Source organism: Dreissena polymorpha, chromosome 4 (assembly GCF_020536995.1).
Source record: "Dreissena polymorpha isolate Duluth1 chromosome 4, UMN_Dpol_1.0, whole genome shotgun sequence".
Classification (NCBI taxonomy): Eukaryota; Metazoa; Mollusca; class Bivalvia; order Myida; family Dreissenidae; genus Dreissena; species Dreissena polymorpha.
Window position 1 is genome coordinate 109,810,163 of NC_068358.1, and position 13,506 is coordinate 109,823,668.

Here is a 13,506-nt window from a genome sequence, read left to right on the forward strand (position 1 = left end):
AATTGTTACAAGATAAAGGTAATTGTGAAAACTGGAAATCTGCATTATTTGTTACGTGTCAATATTTCGGATATAGTGTCTCTTTAAACATGCTTATGCCTCTGTCACTTAAATGTTGCGGTTGATCCACAACCCTATCACATACTTTAAATGACCCACGTCGCACGAAAAATGGTCTTATGCTACATTCGCGCAGTCTGTTCAGGAGCTACCCTGGTTGCTTATAAGGCCACGAAATCTTGTGTGGCTTTATAAGGGACACGGTAGCTCATGACAGACTGCGCAGACTTGTCAGGTGGCACACTGCAGCATGTGGCATAAGACTCATTTTTTCATGACTCAACTTAAGCCATTTTTCCTTACAGATCAAGAAAAGGTGTTCTTGATTACAAGACGAGTTTCCTCCCTAGGGTTGATCTGAACCGATTGCCTGGAAATTTTGATTTAAATGTTTTCCATTTTGTATAGTTGTACCATTATGTTAGGTAAATCAAATTAAGATTCTTCAAAATTATGGACTGATTAACATTATTGAGTTGATTTCAGTAAAGATTCATATTTATTTTTAAATTAAAATGGTAGCGAGATAGATCAATGCATTTGTTTGGCATAACAGGTTTTGCTTGCAATTCGAAATGAAATCATTTAAATTAAACAGTGGTTAATAAATGTAATGGTTTAAATGTGTTTCCGTCATGGTTTTAATCTTAATTGATAGATAACATGCAATTCACATGTTTTTATAGATAGCTGACCATTGACGCCAGTCGTTTAAAAATAATTGCCATATAAGTATTGGTTAAAGGCAAATTAAAAGGTGGTAATCTTGTAAGTATTCTCTTACAAAGTCACTTCTTCAAGGCAAACCATGCTTTTTCATTGCAAAATCATCTGGTCGATATCTCGATGAATGGGCATATATTTTATCGACACACTACTTTTTCAAGGACAAAAAAGATTTCTCTACAGTTGGGTAATATTTGTAGTTAAGGCCAATTTCCAACGCAATATAATGTGAAGGCCATCAGGAGAAATCAGATATCAACACTTATCTTAACGTTTATTTGTCACTAACTTCAATAACATTTTACATGTATATATGCCAATGAAAATTATAATAATATATTTATAAATTAACCTGATGTACAAAGCGTTCTTTTCAAAGTATGGAACATATCATGAGAAAATAAACTTAAAGTGTTTCTTAGTATTAATACCATTGTTTTATGATAGAGCATGTAGAATAACACAAACACACAGTACAGAATTCCACTAGTGACAGGTACACATATTTTGAGTCTAATATTCACTGAACAGTCTATTTCTTTTTCTTCTTATCCTGCTTTGGTGTCTGTGCAACAGATGTGGCTTGGTACTTTGTTGCTGAAACCTTGTTGATGTAGTATAGGGCCACCATGGAAAAGATAAAGCTGAAAAACAGATTGGTCGTTTACTAGGTTTTAAAAATGCATGTTTCAGACATTAATAATAAAGATTGCTTTAACATATATTAAAATAATTAAGTACATCAAAGATATAAGTACATTGCAGATATTAAAAGACATACAACATGTCACAAGTTTCAAGTGGAAAAACAGAAAATGCTAAATGATGAACTTTTTCATGCCTATTAAAACATGCAAACATTCATCATGGCTTTTTAGTACGATCAAGATACCTAGTATTAGGAGGCGAAGATAGTGGGGCATTTTTATAACTTTTGATGTAACTGAAATGCATCTCATGTGTATATGTATTCATTATATATGTGGCCAGATTCTACATAAAATATCATATTTATTACCTTAATAGACCTAATAAGACGTAAACAAAACAAGAACTTCGTCACAGATAAAACATAGTCCCCTATTGGGTACATGTTGTAACCAGTAAGAACAGCATCTCCATAAGGTTTATTACACTAGCTAAGAGGGCTAAAGTACTTTTTTAGTAATGACAGGATGCAGATTTTTAGTTTTCAGTTATTTCTGTAACGAAAAAAAACTTTAGTTTCATGAAACAAGAGGGCCAAGATGGCCCTAGATCGCTCACCTTTTATACAAGGCCTTGTTCATTGCTTACCGGTAGTTGAAAATCAGTACTCTAGAGTATATTAGATTGGTTCTCTTCTGTTTACTTTTGCAGTGTGAGCATATGATTAATTCTGATTGAGTACTGTCCATTTGCATGTTTTTTTTGCAGTGCAAACATTTGCAAGTAATGCTAATTCTACATGTCTTTAAAAGGTTTTTGTTTACAAGGTTTCTCTATAGCCAAATAAGGAATAATGCCCGCCCACTGGCGGCCATGTTTTTCAATGGACCGGAACCACTTTTGAACTCAACCAACATATCATCAAGACAAAATTTTGACAAAGTTACATGAAGATTGGGCATGAAATGTGACTTCTACAGTTTTAACAAGGTTTTTCTTTTTTATGACCTAGTTTTTGACCCAGCATGACCCAGTTTTGAACTCGATCGAGGTATCATTGGGACAAATCTTTTGTCCAAGTTTCATGAAGATCGCACAAGAAATATGGCCTCTAGAGTGTTTACAACCAAATGTGGACAGACGGACGGACGACAGACAAAGACTGATCCCAAAAGCTCACCTGAGCAATCAGGTGAGCGAAAAAAAAAGACATAACATGCATATTCCCCATATTGTCCTCTATCAACACATCTGGTTAGTTATTACAGGATCCATTTAGGGAAGAATACAGAGAGAGGTACCTACTTAAAGGGATCTTTTCACGGTTTGGTAAATTGACAAAATTGAAAAAAGTTGTTTCAGATTCGCAAATTTTCGTTTTAGTTATGATATTTGTGAGGAAACAGTATAACTGAACATTTACCCAAGTCCAATATAGCTATTATATTATGTATCTTTTGACGATTTGAAAACCTAAAAATTATAAAGTGTTGCAACGCGAAGCGATTGAATAATTTGGAGAGTTCTGTTGTTGTCGTTTAAATTTACTAAACTACGAAGATTGCTTATATAAGGTATAAAATACTTTATCTGTGTATTCTCTGCGGAATAGCCGAGAGGGCTAATGCGTTTTTACTTCAGACTGACTCCAGGACTCCGGGGGTCACTGGTTCGAGCCCTGGTACGGGCTACTTTTTTTTCCTTTTTTTAATTTTATTCTTGATTTTTTTACTGGAGCTTTTAAGATCCAATGTTTACATTTATTAATATAAAGCATTTAATGACAAACTTCAAAATATGCTAAAATCCGTGAAAAGGCCCCTTTAAGTTTTAACCTATTTATTTGTCCAACAAACTGAACCGATTATGTATTTTCCTCATACCTACTCACTACAATGGGTTATTTGACACGATAAAAAAATCTTAAAATAAAGCAAAACACTAACCATGTGGTGACACAAACTCTGTGTACAAGAGCTGAAGTAAACATGGCAACCACCAATGCCAATGCAACTGAAAAAGAAACACAAGGCCCTACATTGAACTCGTACATATTAAAAACTATTTAAGTATGCCCAAATAAAAAATAGCCATTCTTAAACAAATTATTCTTTGTATCATAAATGTACAACTTTTTAATTATAAAGTAGCAAAATGGTATGATGTGGTTCCACATTAAGTTAGTTAATGTTTTAGAGATATGGGTCCATATATCCACAATACTTATAAAATAAATATTTATGTCAGTTATATTTAAAGTGATATTATGGGCATCTCACAGTTTATAGGTGTCTATCGCAACCGTTGTTTATTTTTGGTGTTTTCACTTCATATACACTTATATTTGTTAATGCAGCATCAAAATACTTAAACAATATCCCGGAAAGAGAAAAATAATGCATTTGAATATCAACCGTACTTTCGTTTTGACAACCGACGACAGAAATTATTCGATTTACGATGTGAATCTAAATGTAGTTTTAGTGCAGATTCGTTCATACGGCACAAAGACACTATTTTGCTTTATGGATCATTTCGGCTTAGAGGACTCACCAGTCATGTAAAATTTTGAACATAATTTATATTTTTTATAAACAACTGGTAGCAAGATGGGTTGCAGATAATTAGTCAGTAACCACATTTTAACTAACTCTTTTGACCTGTTAATTCTTTTCAGATAAATTTAACAGTGAAAAATGCCCATAATATCACTTTTAGTGACAATTTTTCCCAAAAAACAAAGAAATCTCACCTTCTGGAAAAAACCTCGCTTGAAAACCTTTTCCAAACATCAAACTTTCAAAGTTGTTAATTGCCTGCGAGTGAATTAAGGACCAACAATCATGGCAAGGCAAAAGAAATGCACAAGATTATTACCAACTATAAATCAATTTCATAATTGTTATAATTAATAATATCAAATCTAAAAAGTTTTTTAGGTATACAATTATTAAAATACAAGTACTTTAAGTGAGATATCAACAATAGATTGCATAAATAAATGCACGTTTATTTACCAAGATGCAAAAATAATTACAATGAGAGATTAACACTAGAGCTTACAAAAAGTGCACACTGAAGACTTCCATTTCAATTTTCCTACATTTACAGCAATGGTATCAATTGTGTGCATTTTGACAGCAGTCTTTACTGTTCATTTGATTCATATCAAAATGTGTACTTGAGTGTTCCAGGGTACACAATTATCATTTAGGAAATAAATATTTTACAGTCGGAGTAATTTTATTATAAAAACACGACCATGTTTTAAGTAAATCAAAACCAACAACAGCTTATATCTTTGAACATCTAATACAGTTTGCTGATATGGCTCTTAATTATTTAATTGATTGGATTAAAAAAACAACTTTGGAAACCTGCACTGCAATCTTAAAATGATTATTTCCCTTTTTGGAACGAATAATAAAATATAATCATTGCAGTCTTAAAGCATTAACAATGCTGAATAGGAACCAAAATAATAAATATGTTCTTTTAAATTAATAATTGGAAATAATCTATCTCCCAGCTTTTTACACTCTGGGACCAGTTGCAACTGGTAACAGCATTATTTATGTAAACTCTAAGAATTCAGACGGCACTGTAATAGGTAAAATGAGCAATATAAACTATGTTCTAGCATGAATATACACTAACAGATAATAAATATATCCCTTAAAGCGAGACTATACGATTTTGTCAAATATTAATGAATTTATATAAAATGTGAAAAAAACTTCTTATACATATATTTAAATAAAAATTCAAATAAAAGTTAAGAAGGACATGTGTCGAAAAATGCGAAATAAGCCAGATATTTAATTCTGAAATCGAAAATGTCTGTACAGTTAAATTCGCCAGCATGTAGATCATGCATGTACGATGTGAATCTAAATTCAGTTTAACGGTTCATTTTTCAATTCCTGCAACAAAATATATTCATACAACACACAAACACTTACTCCGATCCTAATAAAACGACAAATTTGCTTCAGTTATTGTAGGCAAATATGTACGAAATATCTTCGTCACAATTGGCTCCGGGCGCTAATTTGTCATTGCTGCATTTTATGAAATTCGTCTTCAATGTATAATTTTTCTTGCCTATTTTTTGTTATTGTAATATATTTTTATCAATATATTACAATTTCACACATATAACAAGAGATGTGTTTGTCAGAAACATAATGCCCTCTAATGCACCGCTCTTTCTTTTTACCTTTGACCTTAAAGGATGACCTTGACCTTTTACCACTCAAAATGTGCAGCTCCATGAGATACACATGCATGCCAAATATCAAGTTGCTATGTTCAATATTTCAAAAGTTATTGCAAAACTTTACTTAAAGTTTTAAATTTTCGACCTTTGACCTTGAAGGATGACCTTGACCTTTCACCACTCAAAATGTGCAGCTCCATGAGATACATATGCATCCCAAATACAGTCAAATCCATACTAGGCAAAGTTTTACAGGACAATAGGTCCTGTAAAATAGGAAAAATTCAGGAACTCTTCTTTTTTACAGGACCTACCGGCTACAGAATATAATAGTAAAATAACTTGGTTTCATTACTGTGATCAAGGTGTTTATGATATACAATGATAAAATTATTAAAAAGCTATTAATTTCAAGGTCACACATGACGTTAAATAATAATACACGTCATACATGGTACTAGTCTTGTTTAGTTAAAACATTTTTTTTTTAAATGCTGAATGCATGTTAACAGTGAATATAAACAGGAATCGCTCCTTCGTAATATCTTAAGAAGATTTTCCAAAACCAAAGTAGCTGATACTTGTTTACCTAAGCGATGCTTAGCTCGCATGTCAGGTATGAGTTTGGTCAATACAGCCTAAACCGACGACGGCCTCGATAAATGACAACAGGCCTTTTTCACGCATGGACATTGATAGCCAAGATAATAACGTTCGAATGACAATGATCATTTTTATACTATTGCTATTAAAACTACACAAATTGATATCTGCATCATTTAAATTGTAATAATCAGATTTATGATTATCTTGTTAAGCGACTAGGCCGTCATGGATTTGGACTGTCCTGAATTGCATTTGTAGGATGCACATAAATGGACCAATCAGGTGCCCTCGGAAAATTCCGGCAGAAAAAGCGTTGGTACGGAAAAGCATGTGTATAACGACGCTATTGCTTTTTTTGCAACTCAGAAAACTTTCAGAGCCATAAACAAAGTTATACAAACCAACGAATTTGTTTTTGTTTTTTTACCAGACAATCGGTCCTGTAAATTTGACTGACAGGCCGGACCTTACAAAATTTTACAGGACATGTCCGTCGGTCTGGCCATGTATGGCCGAGACTGCAAATATCAAGTTGCTATGTTCAATATTTCAAAAGTTATCGCAAAATTTTAATATATTAAATTTTTTAATTTTTGACCTTTGACCTTGAAGGATGACCTTGACCATACACCACTCAAAATGTGCAGCTCCATGAGATACACATGCATGCCAAATATCAAATTGCTATGTTCAATATTTCAAAAGTTATTGCAAAACTTTACTGTTACCTTAAAGTTTTGGGACAGAATGACAGACAGACAGGCCAAAAACAATATACCCCCGATCTATCGATTCGGGGGCATAAAATTCGTAAAGTCTCTCTTTAAGGGAAAAGTAAAACAACTTTAATACTTGATATTATGTGCTTCCAGAATAATGATATTAATCCAAGTTTCAAAAACACATCAACAGTTCACGAAAATGTGTATGTTTTTGCAATGGAAAACACAGATAATTTAGAATTTGAAAATAAGCTTAAATATACAATGACCATCTTCAGAATCATTGGAAAGATAGGTCTTGTGTCGAATCTACAAACAGTGCCACATTGACCCTCTCTGAAACCTCAGTAAGAAAGATTGAATCGTTAAAGTAACATTACTACTCAAAATCAATGAAAAATTTGTACAATTTTTCGTGAAAGAAACTTTACCAATTAAAAATCAGTGTTCCTTATGGCCAATGGCAATTTGCAAAAATTTCAACGCCAGATGTGGTCTGGTAAAATAGATGTTTGTAGATACAAAATGCTGATTTTTATTATTGTTTTGCATATTTAATTTCCCCTCAACAAAATCTATTCATACAACACATGAACACTAACATGGTGTTTGTATGTCATATGAATAGATATATTCGCAGGAAATTAAAATGGAATTGTGTCACAAATAAATAAAAATCAGCATTTTGTATCTACAAAAATCTATGTTATCATACCTCATCTAGCGTTAAAAATTGTGGCTATTGCTATAAGGAACACTGATTGTTTAGGTGTTAACTTTATTTTACAAAATACTTAACGAAATTGTTGTTGATTTTGAGTGTTATAGAGACTTTAATTCAAAACTTGGGCTTTTGGTTTGATAAGTTTTCAATCAACTTTTTGTTTTGAGCACTTATCCTTAAAAAAACACACAAAGATAATGTGTGTGTAAAATTGTATTAGGTTGATTGAATTGGATTTTATAAAAAAACATGAGACTGAGTTTTCTATTTACATCGAATTGGTTTTATCAGGAAGAACTTTGAGCTGTACAAATGTACACATAAAAGCTAAAAGCATAATGCCATTCAAGAAAAATCATTATCAGCTGTTAGGATACTGTCAGGGCTAAAATGAAGATGATTGAGCCAACAAATCCTCCAACAATGGTCATGTACTCAGTGGACCCCAATTGTGCCCGGAACATCTGCATGCCCGCAAAGCAGACAACCATTAGGGTAGCCGACAGCAGCAAGGAAGGACCCGTTGATGCAGCTGTAAGAAAGGGACATGATCTATTGACATTATTTTATTTTGGGGGGGGGAGGGTGATAATTCAAACGTTATATTTGATACAAAATATAGTTGATAAATATTAACAAAACTAAAATATATCAATGACTATCCGAAATGAATTGTCCGAAATAATAATTATTTAGCCTATGTAGCGCTGTCACAAAATTCGACGATAAAATTGCAGCCTTTATAAAGCATTTCGCTAAAGGACTGAAAAGGCTATTTTATTTGTATGCACTGATCGATTTGCAACTTATACTAACCCATGTTTCGTTGTTATTTCTGTTAATAGTGTCCGGTGCCACAATCTTCCGGTACAAACAAAAACCTACGCCTTACTAAGAATGGCGTTTTCAACCGTTTTGTCTCGTTTCTGATTTATGCTAACGTGATAGAGGATGACACCCAACTTCAAACAACATGAATTAATTACTAGTGCATTTTCAACTATTATGATTATAGGTGCTACCTAATTTACGGGCAAAAGCTTTTTAAGTTTTTTTGATAACCATGTATTTTTAATAAATATATGGACATGATTGTGTTCAAAATATTATAATTGTTGCAATAATTAAGTAATGCATAAAAAAAACACTCAATCTTAAAACGAGTTACATGTTCCTAGCTTAAAGATCTAGCATCTTATTTTTTTCTAGCCACAGGAATTTAAAGCTGGTTCGGTAGCTGTGGTATAGTGGATGGGTGTCTGCTAACTGGCTTAGTCACTGGGAGGTCTCTGTATTGATCGCTTAAGTGGTAGCATTTTTTAGATAACCCTAAAGACATACTATGGCGTACCATTTGGGTTGAAAGTCAAGAAGACATATAAGGTAAAAAGAGAAATGTACGTCGAAGTACAATAATTGTACGTCGACATACAATTATAAAATACACCTCGAAGTATATATTTGTACGTCAAAGTACAATTTGTACTTCGACATACATGTTTGTACTTCGACGTACACATTTTCTGAACAGCCAATTAAAACACTTGTCTCTTGAGCCGCTTTTCCTTCAGATTTATTCATAATAAATGTTTATAATCTCTTTTTTAATTGAGGACACAATGCATAAAAATATCAGAATGGCAAAAAAACACATAGAAGTTTCAATTATTTAATGCATTGAAATAGATTATATACAAATTTGAAGAAGATTCAATTGTTACCTTTTTAAAATTAAGATTATTCAGTATATTGTGAGTATTTATTGATCATGCGGGGCTGAGTATCACGACCGTCCAGCGCATTACTGTGTAGTAAATTCCCAACGGTAACAAAACAGTTACCAAACATTAACGGGATAAATAATGTATAATAACCTCCCCGTTGGTCGTATTTTGTGATAACCATAACTTGCATAAGTCAGAGGTTAATTCCGCCACGCGAGGTCAATAAATACGCACAATATCTATCAGTTAGCGGTCGATAGTCGCATAATTTGGTATAAATAATAATAATAATAATGTTTAATAAATACGCACAATATCTATGAGTAAGCGGTCAATGGTCGCATAATTTGGTATAAATTATAATAATAATAATGTTCAATGTCAAATATCTCTAAAAGCAACAGATGTAGGGTGTCTTCTGATTGGTTTACACTCAAGGGTCGGTAAAAATTGTAAGTCGAAGTACATTTCTCGTTCTACCTAGTAGGTCTTGTAGACTTTCGACGTCATGGTACGTCATATAGACACTAAGTACTGGTTCTACCCAGGAAACAGTTTGTTTCATCAAATGTCTCAATTCAACTTGACAGCTTGCTAAAGCAGTTCCATTTAGCATACAGTTCACTGATTTAACATAATCAACATCATGTGATGTGTCAAATCAATTTTGATTGACAAATTTGACAGGATTTTTTTTAATCCAATAAGTTTTAGACTGTCAAATAACACACACTACGTATTGAAAGCCATACCTGGAGCTTTCGTCTGTATACCACTGACTTCATCAGACGGATGATTTCTACTGTTGGGAAACGTTAACACCGCTAATTGTCTTCTTATTTATTATCAATGTATAATTATGTGTAACAGCATAACAACATACTTGTTTCGCAATTAAAATATTTAATAAATACAGGTATCTTGCAGGTTTCTAATTTTCTTTCGCAAACTATTGTTGAATAGTTTAAATTTTGTCGCCACTAAAAAACTAGCCATTTTGTAGCAATTCTTAAATCACAGTATAAACTGCATACACTTAGCTCTATAGTTACAATTTGAATGCAAATATTAGAATGCATCATGTTATATCATCCATATTTTTTATTTAAACATTCAAATAACACATAACACAGTACATATATAAAAAAAAGGTATGTGGTATTGTGTGGAGATACAAAACACTTCACATCATTTATTTGCACATAAAATAATAGTTACAAAATAAGTAATACTAAAACACTGTCATCAACCTACAGTACAAGAATATTTACGTATATGAAATTACAAAGGGGTGTTATTTTATTACCTTTTACAAAATTAACAATGCTGGTTTTGTACTAGCCATAAAACATTTATCATGGATTACCAAGTAACAACCAATTGATAATTACACAATAGAAAGGAAATCATATTAATTGCATTATGCATTTACTAAACAAGCTATTTGCTACTGTTTAGGATTACACTATTTACTAAAAATGGTTACAACAGGTACTTAGTGCTTTTACATACTTGTGGTAAGTTTTGTATTACTAGTTTGACATTTATTGGCAGACACTTGTCGATATACAGACTAAATTTGCATGGTAACTTTCATATTTTTTCAGCATAATTGCCTTCAAATTAATAATTAACAACCCTTTGACATTGTTTGGACATCTGATCTTATTATACCATAGCTGATTTATGTTCATAGATAGACAGATATAGACTTTACAAAGTTCTATAAAAGTTCACACATGACATGTTCCATCCAAGTAAACAACAGAACCAATAAAGATCACCACGGATAATAACTGTGTATATAGCTTGGAAATTTTGATAGTTCAAGAAACCCTCCTTTGTTGATTTCTGTTAACCAAAACTGTCAGTTTTGCTGGATATAATGGCTTGTGTGATGACCAGCTCTTGCCTTGGCAGAACAGCTTCTAAAAAAGGAAAACCAACAATTACAAATATCTTTAAATTTGATCAATAATGCAGACAATTTATAAATGTCTTGTTTTTTGTTGATTTCGAATCTGGAAGATTTTTTACGTAAGATTGTGGTACGAAAATCCAACGGTATCGGATTTTGTGGTTTTAAGCCTAAACTTATTAAAGTGATATGTAACCTTTCGGGATATCGGTAAAGTGCGAGCAGACGAGATGTAACTACATTAAAAATTAAAGCTAAAAGACTAAAAAGTTCGGAATATCTTTAAATTTTGTGAATAAATTAGTTTCTGATGGATAACAATGACAACTTACCAGAATATTGCTCATGATCACACTTAAAACTTCTTTCTGGGAGCGAATGGAAAATGCGTCACGAATTCTGACAAATAAACAGTAGGGTGTCGTTATTGAAATACCGCGAGAATACTGGAAGAAAAGAGATGCCAACTAATGTTAAAAACAAATAATTTTTTAACAAGCAATTGTGATTTGTAAGCATAATAATAACAATAAGATATCGAAAAGATCAAAGCAAATAAATTCGACAGAAATCTGAGATTCGGCAATATATTTAAGACGGGTTATGTTCACGTAAATTGTGTTTGGTAAAGACTGTCACTGTATGTAGTGAAACAGTCTTCGGCTTATACCCACTGAAGATGAGTATTCAGGGGAGATAATTGAGTAATGACTTAATTCTGGAACGGTTGCGATGAAAAACAAGTAAAGCGAGAATATATATTGCGATTCGCTACTCAATTATGATGTCATTGATATAATTTTTCCTGAGGTATGTATTTACATGTGATTTAGCATATGTCAAAGTGTTTTTGATTTGTTCAAGGTCATAAATAGCATCGCGAAAATATATGTCGCGTGGCAAATTTTTTTGAGACGCATCCCTATGTGGTATTCTTATGTAATTTTATGTCTAAATAACATATTATGAACGGTCAACGACCGCTTCGCGGGCTTTGCCCGTATTATTTTGTTTCTGTTAACTGTGTGTTAACAATTTATGTTTTCACAACACAAAAAAATGTAGTACATGATATAGTTTACTCTCTTTTTTTATAAGTTTTTGTACAAATAAGGTGACCCGTGGTTAATATTGACCCATGACCGGAAGCAATGATATCATAGAGGTCATCTTAACGATACAATGCTACATATTATTTACGCTATTCATGTGAGTGTCATTGGCAGCATAATGTCACAAGATGTATTTTAATAAATGACAACGTCACTGGCAAAGGTTTAATTATGACTAACAAAAGGTCTGAAATACCACCCGTGTACTAATATTTAATTTATTATAATTTAAATACCATAATATTCAAATCAATTAAGAGGCCGAGGTCGTCAGTAGAAAAGCTAGACGGGCTATGTGAAAGCATGGACGTCCCTTCCCAGCAGCCCACAACAGACCTTAATTGATGAGGATCTATATGTTGTCGTCCCTCATTTCACCCATACTTGCCATTGGTCAAAAGAACGATGCTATTGGTGATGATGAAAAGAATGAAACAAACTCCAAGCAGCAGAGTCCATACACAATACAGTAAACAAGAGTTATACAATGTCGTCAACGAAGTTAGAGGAGAAGTAACTAAGACTAACGGTGTATGTGCGAGCATAGAACAAAATCTGTGGAAATCACCTCCTCGCAGAACTTTGATTTGTTTCGATAATAGCTCTGGATCAAATTGTCGAACAGTTTGTTATTTCGAGCATAAAATGTTTTCCATATTTTTCGGCGTAGCTGTATAACCCAGCTTTTCACCTTAAATGATCTTTACTTAACGCAAGCACACCCGAATGATGTATTTGAATATTTCATTGGCTGATGTAAGCATAATCTCCCAGAAAATTGGAAACATCACCGCGTCTATGTAGTATAGGATGTTACACTGTTCAGTGTAGGAAAATGTGGGCTACCCTCTGCATGTTCATACGAAACATAGGGTACACATTTTGGCCCAGTTACAAATACCTATTAGCGGTTAATTTCATCTCCAAGACTTCTAGGGTCAGTGCCAGTTCATCGTCAGGGGAAGACGGAATTTACTATCATTAAACGCCTTATGGTGATAACACATTACTGCCGAATATATAAATTTACACGAATTTTAAGGAAAT

General features: G+C 32.9%; 1 protein-coding gene across 1 annotated transcript; it reads right to left on the bottom strand.

Moving 5' to 3' along the window:
- Window positions 1-1,048: 1,048 nt before the first annotated feature.
- On the bottom strand, window positions 1,049-8,641 carry LOC127878775 (keratinocyte-associated protein 2-like). The gene is made up of 5 exons (XM_052425304.1): window positions 8,522-8,641; window positions 8,083-8,237; window positions 4,187-4,250; window positions 3,381-3,447; window positions 1,049-1,430 (listed from the first exon to the last, which is right to left on the bottom strand). The coding sequence occupies exons 1-5, from the start codon at window positions 8,523-8,525 to the stop codon at window positions 1,319-1,321; spliced, it is 402 nt and encodes a 133-aa protein (XP_052281264.1). The 5' UTR covers window positions 8,526-8,641; the 3' UTR covers window positions 1,049-1,318.
- Window positions 8,642-13,506: the final 4,865 nt, after the last annotated feature.

Excerpts from the sequence above, each read along its gene's own strand:
- LOC127878775 (XM_052425304.1), bottom strand. Across the intron at positions 4,251-8,082 it reads TCTTCATTTTAGCCCTGACA|GCAATTAACAACTTTGAAAG; the intron begins GTATCCTAACAG and ends ATTCACTCGCAG. Across the intron at positions 3,448-4,186 it reads AGCGAGGTTTTTTCCAGAAG|TTGCATTGGCATTGGTGGTT; the intron begins GTGAGATTTCTT and ends TTTCTTTTTCAG.